At 31.5% G+C, this 11,585-nt stretch overlaps 1 protein-coding gene across 2 annotated transcripts; it reads right to left on the reverse strand.

Annotated features, from left to right (window-relative positions):
* Nucleotides 1–2,553: 2,553 nt before the first annotated feature.
* Nucleotides 2,554–7,655, reverse strand: LOC11414583 (O-fucosyltransferase 19). Of its 2 annotated transcripts, none has more exons than XM_003604778.4 (8): nucleotides 6,808–7,655; nucleotides 5,708–5,783; nucleotides 5,555–5,622; nucleotides 4,948–5,036; nucleotides 4,713–4,845; nucleotides 4,337–4,569; nucleotides 3,601–4,077; nucleotides 2,554–3,304 (listed from the first exon to the last, which is right to left on the reverse strand). In XM_003604778.4, the coding sequence occupies exons 1-8, from the start codon at nucleotides 7,411–7,413 to the stop codon at nucleotides 3,055–3,057; spliced, it is 1,932 nt and encodes a 643-aa protein (XP_003604826.2). In that variant the 5' UTR covers nucleotides 7,414–7,655; the 3' UTR covers nucleotides 2,554–3,054. The 2 variants fall into 2 exon arrangements, with proteins under 2 accessions (XP_003604826.2, XP_039689636.1); XM_039833702.1 differs by having other exon boundaries at nucleotides 2,930–3,304; nucleotides 5,711–5,783.
* Nucleotides 7,656–11,585: the final 3,930 nt, after the last annotated feature.

An 11,585-nucleotide genomic window follows, 5' to 3' on the forward strand; every position in this document is an offset into this window, starting at 1 on the left:
TTACTTAGAAATAGAAAATTGTTTTTTTTTTTTACGAAGCCAAACTAGTCCAGTGAAATTGACACTAACAAGAATCAAATTTTATGCAAAGGTAAACTAATTCAGTAAAATTGACACTTGCAAGATTCGAATATAAGATTTTGAAATAAACACCCTCTAAGGTATCAATCCAACATCACCGGACCAACCACCCAAGTGGATTTAGACATAGAAAATTGTTATATTCTTTTCAAACATCCTTTCTTGGACCATGCTATTTGTTCTTTTCTATTATAAAAAAATGAGATTACATATATATTGGATAACTTAGATACAACACTTAAACGAGAAATTAAACTATCAATGACAGCAGAAGATTTAGGAAACAAGGTAATTAGAAGTGCACTTCCCACCATATGTACCAAAAAGTCCAAAGACTAACGTGTTAATTATTTCCTTTTCACAAAGTCTCTCTTCAACGGTATCAATTTTCTTTGCTACTTTACCTTCCTCATTGATTGACTCTATTTCACTTCTCTAGTTAGAGTCTGTGTTTAGGAAAAATAAAAGTATATCATATGCGTATGTGATAATTTAGCTACCAATTCTTGCTTTGGTCAAAAAAGAAGTATTGTATATGTGTTTGTGAAAATTCATCTAACAATTCTCGCTTGGACTATGGCATTGATGGATCTTGACTCGAATAAAATCGTTGTTTTTTACATCACGTTACAGGTTCGGTCATTCTCATTTTAGTAGAGTTGTTCAAATATTGTTATCAGATAAAATTGACAATATTGAACAACTTTCGACACAACATATATCTAACAAAAATAATAAAATTTTGAGGGGTGTCATGACACATCCCAACCCTAGAGAAGGTCTGCCCCTAACTTGGCCCATGTCAACTAATTAGTTTTGGTATGACTGAAGTTCAAGGCCTAAATGAAGTGTGGCTTGACCGACACGATTTAATTAGTAGAAAGGAACTAAAAATTCGGTATTTGAGACTGATTTAATGGCTAATGATGGCAATATCTATTATTTCTTTCTAATATAGAATTCCATTAGACCCAACACACAATAGAGTTTGTTTGTTTTAAATTATTATAGTGTAGTGAAAGGTTGAAAATTCCAAATTTGCTTTGCATTGTAGTCGTTGCCGCTCATATGTTATACCGTATCTTTCACGTTGGCTTCAAATTTTTTCTATTCACCTCCACAAGACACTATTATTTATGTTGAGGGAAGACACTATTATTTATAATAATGGATGGATAATGATAGTACATTAAAAGGTGACTGTTAAAGTGGTGCTTTGCGGTGGTTGTGAGTGGTTGTTTTGACTGAAATGGCGGAAGGTGCGTATTTGGGGACACTCCGACGTTCAAGTCAGTATTGAGTTTAGAAAAGGGGTTAAGAGAGTAGAGTGAATCTAACTTTGGGGGACTGCTGAGAGACCCCTTTATAGTGTGGAGGTGGAGGAGTCGTTGTAAGGCACACATAAGGCTTCGCTGGTTACAGATTTGTGGAAATCGTAACCGTGCCGAGCGAGATACGCTGGAGCATGGGGGAGACGTTACCACTCAGGTTTGAACGGATCTCCGCCTTGCTACGAGCACCCCCTCGCGGAGAAGGGGCATATTGCGAGTAAGTGACCCAAATACTAGATTTAGGTCATTTTAGATTGTGCTTATAATAATGGATCTGGGAGCGTTTGCTCAGTTCATAACATAAATCTTTTAAATAAAAATATAAAATATAATATTTTGTAAAATTTATAAGTAATTTAAAAATAAAATAATAATACTAATAATAAAAAAAGTTAAAAATAACATGTGCCATTTTTTGAATGAGAGAATACACACAAAATTGAACAAAGTCTAAAAAAATGCTCCAAATTTACCTTATATAGTAAGCATAGATGCAAAAAAATCGTGGCCAATAACCCCTTATGTTAAGCGAACATATTCGAATGTCCAAACAGGGACCACATATAAACAAAATTATAATGAGAATGAGAGGTGATTACTTGAGTATCTTTGACTAAAAATGGCTTTTTCATGCTGATTAAATGTACATTATACAATTTGATTATGATGTTACTAAGCTTAATATTATGATGTAACTAAGCTCAATAGTCCACTTCACCACGCCAAAAAAATTATTAATTATAAATGTCAAGATTGAAAATAACATATTAACGGAAAATTTATCCATGTAGGGCAAAGATGGCCACAATTTTAATTTATTTCATAAATATTTCTTTGGTTAAAAGAGTATTTAAGTAAATCCTTCTTCTTTCTCTAAAAAAAAAAAAGAAGTAAATCCTTCTTCAAAAAAAAAAAAGAGTATTAAGTAAATCAATTGTTCTAATCTCTAATACAAAAATAACAAATACGTCTTGAAATTTTTTTATTAATAGCACACGTAAACTTCAATAAATTTCTTACACTTTTCACTATCAACCACAGTTTTATCTTTTTTTTTCTTCCGATAAACTTGAGCTAGGTACTTTTCTTTACTTATCAAACAAGGTAGAAAATTTGTCAAAAGAATAATAAATCAATAAACTAACCAAATCATCAAAATTTATACACTCAGAGCCATAGCCCTGCATTTCAAGACATAAAGAAATACTACATCTTAAATCTAAATATAAACAAAATATTAAATGTAAAGTATCAAGCTAGATTCCTATGTATCAAGTCTTCAATAAAAAAATGTATCCAATTTTTCTCCATTTGGCAATTGCCCTTCAAAAATTAATCAATAAATCCAATTCCCCCCAATATAATTTTCTAATTTGTAATTTCCCTTTTTAATTATACACAAATTTTCTACGGTTCACCCTTGTTGTATACCTAACCTGAAACTAGTATGTTGAATAAAATAAGAACCCTATAAAGCTCCTTTTGATTCTTCAACAGCCTCATCATATAGGCCTTGACAAAGGAAAGCACATTCCAACCACAACTCATGTGAGTTGCCTTACTTTAAGGTTGTGCCAAAATAATAACATGATCAAGCTCCAATATTTAGCCTTGTCATTAAATGACATAAACTAAGATATTATCATTTTTGTGCTCCAATACCAAATCTTTGGTCTAGTTTTTGACTTGTAATTAGCTCTTGTGACTTGTTACACACGCAACCAGGAAAAGGGTTGGCAAAAAAATTCTCTTCTGTTCTTGGTGACTCTCCTACCTGTCTAAGATAAGGTGCACCGAGTCGATTTGAATGCAAATTTTTAACTTCTAAGGAAAAATTTTCCCAAGATAACGAACCCTCGTCTAAATGATCAATCAGTCGGACAAAATTTGATCTGAAAATGATACGAAATGAAATAGATTATCTATATGGCAGTAACATGTACGATGAAAATAAAAAGATGTACCAAAAATTAAAAGAATAAAGAAAATTCGGGTGCGGTTGGATCCTATGTAGTCCTTTTTGTCTCTTCAACCAAATCTCAATCATTAAGGATTAATTTAATAGTTGAGAGGCCAACACTTTCAACTGTTAGATTAATCCAACCGCTAAGGTTTGGTTGGAGGAGACGGAGAGGCTGGAGAGGATCCAAATCCTATTCAAGCAATCATATATGTTTTGTAAACCTACCTATCAGGATTGATAGTTTTTCGAAATCCTTCAAACCTCCTATGACCTTGCACCGCCTTGGCCATGTTTCCATCATAAGTATAAACAAAGACATCACTTTCAAGGGCAACAATATAATCCAAAGCAGCGAGACGATTTTGATACGGCTTAAAAGGCTCTAGCTCCTCCTCGGTTGCGAGGGTCGAATGAGTAAAGACGTTTGGATACTCCGCGCGAAAGGCTGCCATACTATTGCCACCATAGATAGGTCCTGCAACAATGTAGATTGTTGTAGTTGCAGGGTACCCCATGGCCTTGAGAAAAATTGCTGCTTCTCTTGGTGACATAGGGCAACCTCCTTGCAATCGTCGATCGACACTATCAATCTCTTTTTCCTTCCAATGCTTCACTTCATACCTCATAACCCGAAGTTCCTCAGCCTCCTCAATAGTAAGATTATGGTTACAGCCAGTAAAAGCCAGCATGTCTTTCTCATATCTGCATTATAGGAAGAAAGAAAAACCTTAAGTAAGCAAATTTCCTTAGTGTGATTGACCATAAAACATAACTAAATTTTTTCTGTCTATTTGATTTGAGAAAACATATTCAATTTCATTTTTTCTTTAATTTTTAATCACAAAATAACCACATTAATTTTTGTTTTCAAAGATTTGAATGAGATACACCGAATACGGGGATCTGTTTCAAGTAGTTTCTCTTGAAACTAAACATATCTTTGAGTTATGAGGTATAATACCTTAAATGAAGGGCAATGAATGGCTCATCATTATTTCTTAGCCTATCAACCAAGGTCTTTCCAAGCTCCTCAATCTCAACTGTATACTTAAGAGCTTGGTAATTGGCACGGCATCTCAGCTTCTGAATAGATGAAGCAAGACCATTGTTGGCAAGTCTTGAATCTGTGTGAGTAAATTGTACAACCTTGTGTCTCTTTAACATTGGAAGAATCTCACTTCTATAGTAACTAGCCTGCAAAATCAAGTATCTAAATAAGATATCACTGCGTTAAAGAAAAGCCGAGAAAATCAAACAGACGGACACATTAGTGCTCGTCTATACCTAACAGTAACTAAACTAGGTAGATAGATGATATAGCATTTGATTATCCACACCTTTGACCATGAAACCGGGGCCTTGACGATAGGCTTCACAGATGCATACTGGAGAGGCAAGTACTCGACAATATCAATGTCTTCTTTTAAAACTTTCATGAAGAGCCTCCAATCAAAAATATCTTTGAAGTCACTGAAATATATTAGGGACATTATACTTTGGAAAATTGGTAACATGAGGAACTAAATAAACGTTGATACACTCACATGATTGTGCAATATGAGGGAAATTTACCTTGGATCAGTCCAAAATGAATCATGGTCAAGAGAAGGAAGGACAAGTGTGGCATTCATTATTTTTGCCACAGCTACCATGTCACATATCTGCATGTCATTTAAGATTCTTAGAATCAGCAAACAAAACGGTAGAAAATATCATTGAGGAAACATAGAAATATATTTACAGAATTATTGAAATTTATTGTCTATGATTAGTACTTAAGTAGAAGTTCATAGTCTTTCTCGTCGTTATGATTGAGATGGTGCCTTGATCAGTTTAAGTTCGACAAAAATAAAGAAAACCAAATATTAGTTGAGATTTGATACACACATATTCGTTTTCCTTGTTTTTTGACGAGCTCACTCTGATCAAGTCATCATATTAACGATGAAAACAAATAGACCTATGAGCATCCTATGAGCATCTAATTCTGAAATGTGATGTCTAAAATCGTTGGAGTTTCAAATGATTTTTAAGTATTGGATTTATAAGTGGTCCACCTTAAAATTATATTTAAAGATTGAAAATTAAATATACAAAGAGTCCCTTTCTAACTATGAGAGACATTTTTAAGAGTGGACCCCACCACTATATGAATATATATTATTCAATTTAAACTTACCCCTGTTCTCATTTGATTCAATCCACCATTTGCATGAACAAGAAGATAGCCGTTGGTTTTTGACGGTTCTGAAAGAAAGAAATAAACGTTAGTGAGACAAAAATTGATCACAAGAAGCATAACATGAGAGAAACCAAGTACAATTGTACTTACTCATCATTCGATTCCTAGGTCGTGACACACATTGATAATACTTGTCACTGTTTGGCTTCATCCATATTTCTGGAGTCTATTCAAAATCACAAAATAAAATTAATTATTAATACAATTCAATACTTATCCTATATTAGTATATTACAGCATGGAAAATGAAGCAAGAAGAAAAAAATAACAAAGAAATAGAAAACGCGTGAGAAAATCACAAAAAGGAAATGCAAAGTTGTGTTAGGGTCAGAGCCACCTAGCAAGAACCCAAAAATATTCAAAACTATGTGCTACCGACTTGTATGTAAGAATCAAAATCAAAGTTTTGAAAAAGAGTTGAAAATTTCACTTATTCGATGGAGACATCACTGCCTTACAACGAAGCTCTAATCATGGTGACAACCGCTATCGTTTCAGGGTCCTCCACGTCATTACAACTGAGACGGTGATAATTCGACGTATTTTAAAACACTAATATTTGTTTTCCTTGTTTTATGTCGACGAACCAACACCAATTGAATCATATTTCAGTTGTCAAGTACAAAATTTAGTTTTAATAAATTGGTCCAACCTTAAAACCATGTCAAATACTTGTACATCACGCACTTTGGCTTAATTTTCATACTTTGGTACTCAATTCAATCAAAGTTGACTTGACTGATTTCTTTATATATATATATATACATATTTCTTAACGAATCAATATGAAAAATAAAAGTTAAAAGAAATTTATTTATTGGTCAAAGAAAAGTTAATAGTACACATCTTAACCAATAATAAATCTTCCATCCTAAAAAAACTGACGTAATACAAATTCTGTGCACCAAACAAACACCTCAGTTCCAAAAACGTGACCTCCTTATCCCAGAAAACCAAGTAAGTATATTAATAATAAAAAATAAATATTTAATAAAAACTAATTTAATTTCTCAAAAATAATTTTCATCATATTCACAAAAGTAATTTTTAACTTTATAACGGTAAAAGCTAAAAGGCAATAAAAACAAAAAAAACAGATTCTCAAAAGAGAATTTTTAGAAGACAAGTAAAAAAAAAGAAAAAGCACTTTTGGCAAAACGTGAATAATGAATGAAAAAATAATCACTTACAGCCAATCTTTCAAGGACCCTTTTAGGCATAGAAGTTTCATGAGTTTCAGAAGATTCTTCAGTAACAACCCTTTGAGCAGAAGCCCAATCTTCTTTAAACCGTTGCAAAATCAATTGTCCATTTTCAATACTTTTTTTCCCATTCATTTCAACACCACCACCAATAAACAACGAAACCTTAAAAAAAACCGACATAACAACCAACATAATTAAAACCGCAAAGATCTTTCGGCCCACGTTTTTTCCAGACCGGAACCACTGAACCGAACCGGACAACGTAAGAAGAAAATGTTCTATGAAAATGCGGGCGCGTAAGAGAAAGTAGCGCGTGATTGGATGTAAGTGATGATGAACATGCGCGTGGTGGTTTAAATTTAATAACGATGAAACAGGATCATTGTCTTGATGTTCTAGTTCGGAGAAATCTGGGAAACTTTGTTGTTGTTGTTTTTCTGTATCATTGTTAACGTTGTTGTCTGCTACACGTCTACGTGTTGTTGTGGGACCCGCGACCCTTGGGCTTGTGTTTGTTGAAGCTGTTGCTGGGCCGCCCGACGACATCGCGAACGACGGTATGGTAAATTTACGAACTATGAATAATCGCATAAAATTTTGTAATGTTCTATTATGATGTTTGTATATGGTTGTAGTTTCTGGAAAAAGAATAATAGAGAGAGTTTTGTTGTTTTTGTGTTTTTCTTTTTCTTTTTCTTTGGTTGAAGGTGAAGGTTTGGGGGAGAGAGAGAGAGAGAGGAGAGAGAGGGGGAGAGAAATCTAAGGAGAAATTGTATTAAGAGAGTGGCAATGTGAAATTGTTTTATGAATGAATGTGCCAATGTGTGATCTATGATTCTGTTTTTTGTCGCTTTTTATATCATTGGGTTATACTCGTTTCATGTGACATATGGACTTTGTTTTCCACTTGAAATGACTATATTATCCTTTATTTGAATAAAATATTTAAGACACAATTCATCTCTTTGATTTTTTTTTCTTTTTTGTGTGATTTCCTTTTATTTTAATTTTTCTAATAGTCGTTTCTTTTTTGACTAGATTCTTGGATTCATATATTAGGAATTAGTTTGACTCTAATTGTAATAAAGATATTAATTATTACAATTATATTATATTATATTTTTTATATAAGTCCAATGTTATGTAAATCTTTTAATATATTTAAAATAAAAATAATAAATTGTTAAGATATCATTTATTTATTGAAAGATTGTTGATATTATCATTTATTGAAAAATTGTTGATATTGTCGTGTGACTCTGAGCATAGTTAAGTTGACAAACGAAGTTGCAATATACAATATGTAGGGTTAAACTTTGAATTCACTATTTATTCATTAGAGTTGAATTTCTAATCATTTAACTATTTGAAAAGAAATGGTGTCAAATTAAAATATTCACATTTACACATGTAATAAACTTTGTGTATAGGATATACTCCCTTCGGTCCTATTTATAAAAGAAAGTTGACTTTTTAGATACATTGAATAATGTATGTATCTAGTCAAGAACCTAAACCAAATACATAAATTATTTAATGTGTCTAAAAAGTAAATTGTCTCTTGTAAATAGGACCGGAAGGAGTATTTTACAAATTTTACCGTTGATTCTCTAAAAACAAAATTCCACCGTTGATATTTTAAAGTTCTTATTGGATAGACCAAATATATAAAATGTTATAAAACTATAAAATTACTTGATTATTTATGTAATAATTAAATTAATGTGTTCTGTCGGAAAATAAATAAATTAATGTTTATTATTATTATTATTATTATTATTATTGTGAACCTTCTGGTTTCTAGTGAAAAAGAGTCTTTTAATACATAATTTAATCGAGAGAAGTATATTCAAAAAGGAACTTCTACGGTACACTCACATAGTGAGATGTACCGGTACTCTTGCTTCATAATTTTATAAATTAATAATCATTTTTTATGTAATAAATAGCTATTTGTCAATATTTATATTTTATAGAATATCATTTCATAAGAAAAAACATCATTTCATTGTTTATAAGAATTATAGTAATTTTTTTTACATATTATCATAAAAAATAATGAATGTTCTCGATTATGAGTGATAAAAATTCAAAAAGTAATAATTTTATTTTGTTGACATTTTTGATGAATAAGATTTAGTTATTATAATTATAAATGATAAAAAATAATATTTTTCCTCAAAAAACAATTTATTTAACTATTAATTTAAAGAGTGGATGTACCGCTACAATCAAATATATTCGATGTACCATACAATTTGCCTATTCAAAATTCATTCAACAGAAGAATCGAGTCTGGTTCTCCAAATCAATTTTTCTTAAGAAGAATTTATTAATCACTTGAGATCAATTATTGGTTGCAAAAATACTTATACTCGCAATATTTATGGATAAAAACTGTCACAAACACAAGATGAATATAAATTTAATGACTTGTATCCGTGAATATCCACACATGTAACTAGATTACTAATCTACGACTCTTGTTTTTTTTTTTGTCAAGAGGTGTTACACGTTAAAAAGAAAAGGAATCGAACTCGTATTCTCCTAAACAATCATAATTTTATTTTGCAAAACCATTAAACCCAATTATTATGTTCTACGACTCTTGGTTTGTTTTATTCTCCTCAAGAATGTATTCTCTTCTCCTCGAAATGTATATAAGTGATTCTGCAAAGAAATTATTACTTTTTGTTTTACAAGTGGGTTTATATCAAAATACTAGAATGAGTTAAGTACTTAGATTGTTTTTACAGTAATTAACTATACCATGTTTTTAAATTAAAGTCAACGACTTTGAAAACTAAAATGTCTCGTTTTAAAGAAAGATCAATTTGTGTGTTTGGTACATTAAAATGGTTTAAAATCGAAATTAAATTATGCATTTTCCGATTTTCCATTCAGAGTCAGTCGTAGTGAAAAATGAAGCAAGTATTTGACTCACAAAATTCAAAGTTTAATGGCGTTGAGATAACAGTCAACAGAGTAATTTTATTTTTTTCCCTAAAAAAAAAGAGTAATTTTATTTTTTTGTATGGGAACAGAACGAATCAACTCGTGTGGAATATATGTCTTCTTAAAAAAAGAAATAGTGTAATATTGTTATGTTAGGCAGTGATTGAATGCAATTATTTTTTAAAAAAGGCAAAATGAAATATATTAAAACCGACAAATAAATCATAACCAACATAAGCTATGTAAGGAAGCTTAAAAAAAAAACATATAAGCTGTGCAAGGAGATGATTGAAAAGTAACTACTACAAACATAGCACATGAATCGAGATAACACAAAGCATGTGACAAAACTCAAACAAGAAATAAGGTTAAGCCATCAATATGTAAATTAAACCCTAAATGCATATGTTTTGTTTTCAACCAACTAAAAACTAAAATTTCACTTTGTCTAATAATTGTTGAATCAAAGACTTGTTACGTTAAGAGTCTCACATTAGATGAGAGATAATCTAAACAAGTGTTTATAAATGGAGGCAATCATCATCTTACAAGTTAGTTTTGTGCACTTGTGTTACACTCAAACACAAATTCTAATATCGTATCGAAGTCTCGTCCAAGATTTGTTGGACCCAAGTGCTATCATGTTCTTGTTTTAGACCAACAACAATTATATCCACTCACCAAGTCCAATAATGTTGAACGTGGGAAAGTGTGTTAAAAGTTCCACATTGGATAAGAAATGACCTGAACAAGTGATTACCAGTCGAGGCAATCCTCATCTCACAAGTTGTTATGTGATGTTGCGTTACGTCAAACCACAAACTCTAAGATTTCCTTCCAAATAACCCAAATGCAAGCCATCTAGTTCAATTGAATGTAAAAACGAATCCCTTTTAGGGAACACTTTTAAGTTACCAAACATATTAAGTTGATCAAAAAGATTCATCGGAAGTTCTGAGTGAATGTCTAACCATTGCAGAACAAGAGACCAAATACTCCCAAAAAAATAGACAATCCAAAAAAAGACGGTCGAAACTTTCCTCCAAGTCAGAACCACTCAAACAAAGAATATTATTTGATGTAATAACTCCACGATCAAATTTGCTAAAAAAAAAAAACTCCACGATCAAGTAAATTGTCATTTGTAGGGATCTATTACATAACAAACGTTAAACAAACAAAGAGGAGATATTGTATCCCCAATAATGTATGAGGTATCTAGTAGATCAACATGCTCTAAATTAGACAAAATATAGTAAACACCACTAAGTGTGTAGCTTTCACCAAGATCAAACTTCTAATACCATTTATCTTGCACATCAACCAACAAAATTTTTTATAGACCAAGCTAATAATCTCTGCCCCCACTTTCAAATATGGTTTCTAATTTTTTTTTTGTTTCATATTTAATAAGGTCTAAATGTCCGGACTATATGGGTGAAAAAAGATGTTTATATCCATTTTTTTCTCTTATAATATGGTATCAGAATCCTTAAAAAAAAAAAAAAAAGAGTTTGTTACAATCCATTTTTTTGCTTCTAGCAATCATAACTGATAGCTAGGTACACTTCCCTCTCGTTTTTGTTGTGAGTTCTTAAATATTGTTCATCTTGCTCATCATTTGTTCATTAGTTTTAACTAATTTTCACTGTAGGGGTACCAACGTCCAACTTGTGGGAGGATATTGCATCATAGACAAGACAACGCTATTAGTTAGTTCACAACATTACTTGTGCAACAAGTAATCTGGCTTTTGTGTACATAGTTTTATGCTTGTACACAGTTCGTTAGCATATAGACCAGTTTCT

The sequence above is a fragment of the Medicago truncatula genome, chromosome 4, assembly GCF_003473485.1.
Source record: "Medicago truncatula cultivar Jemalong A17 chromosome 4, MtrunA17r5.0-ANR, whole genome shotgun sequence".
NCBI lineage: Eukaryota > Viridiplantae > Streptophyta > Magnoliopsida > Fabales > Fabaceae > Medicago > Medicago truncatula.

Excerpts from the sequence above, each read along its gene's own strand:
- LOC11414583 (XM_003604778.4), bottom strand. The coding sequence starts at position 7,413 with ATGCGATTATTCATAGTTCGTAAATTTACCATACCGTCGTTCGCGATG. Across the intron at positions 4,570-4,712 it reads CCCCGGTTTCATGGTCAAAG|GCTAGTTACTATAGAAGTGA; the intron begins GTGTGGATAATC and ends TTGATTTTGCAG. Across the intron at positions 4,078-4,336 it reads TTCATTGCCCTTCATTTAAG|ATATGAGAAAGACATGCTGG; the intron begins GTATTATACCTC and ends CCTATAATGCAG.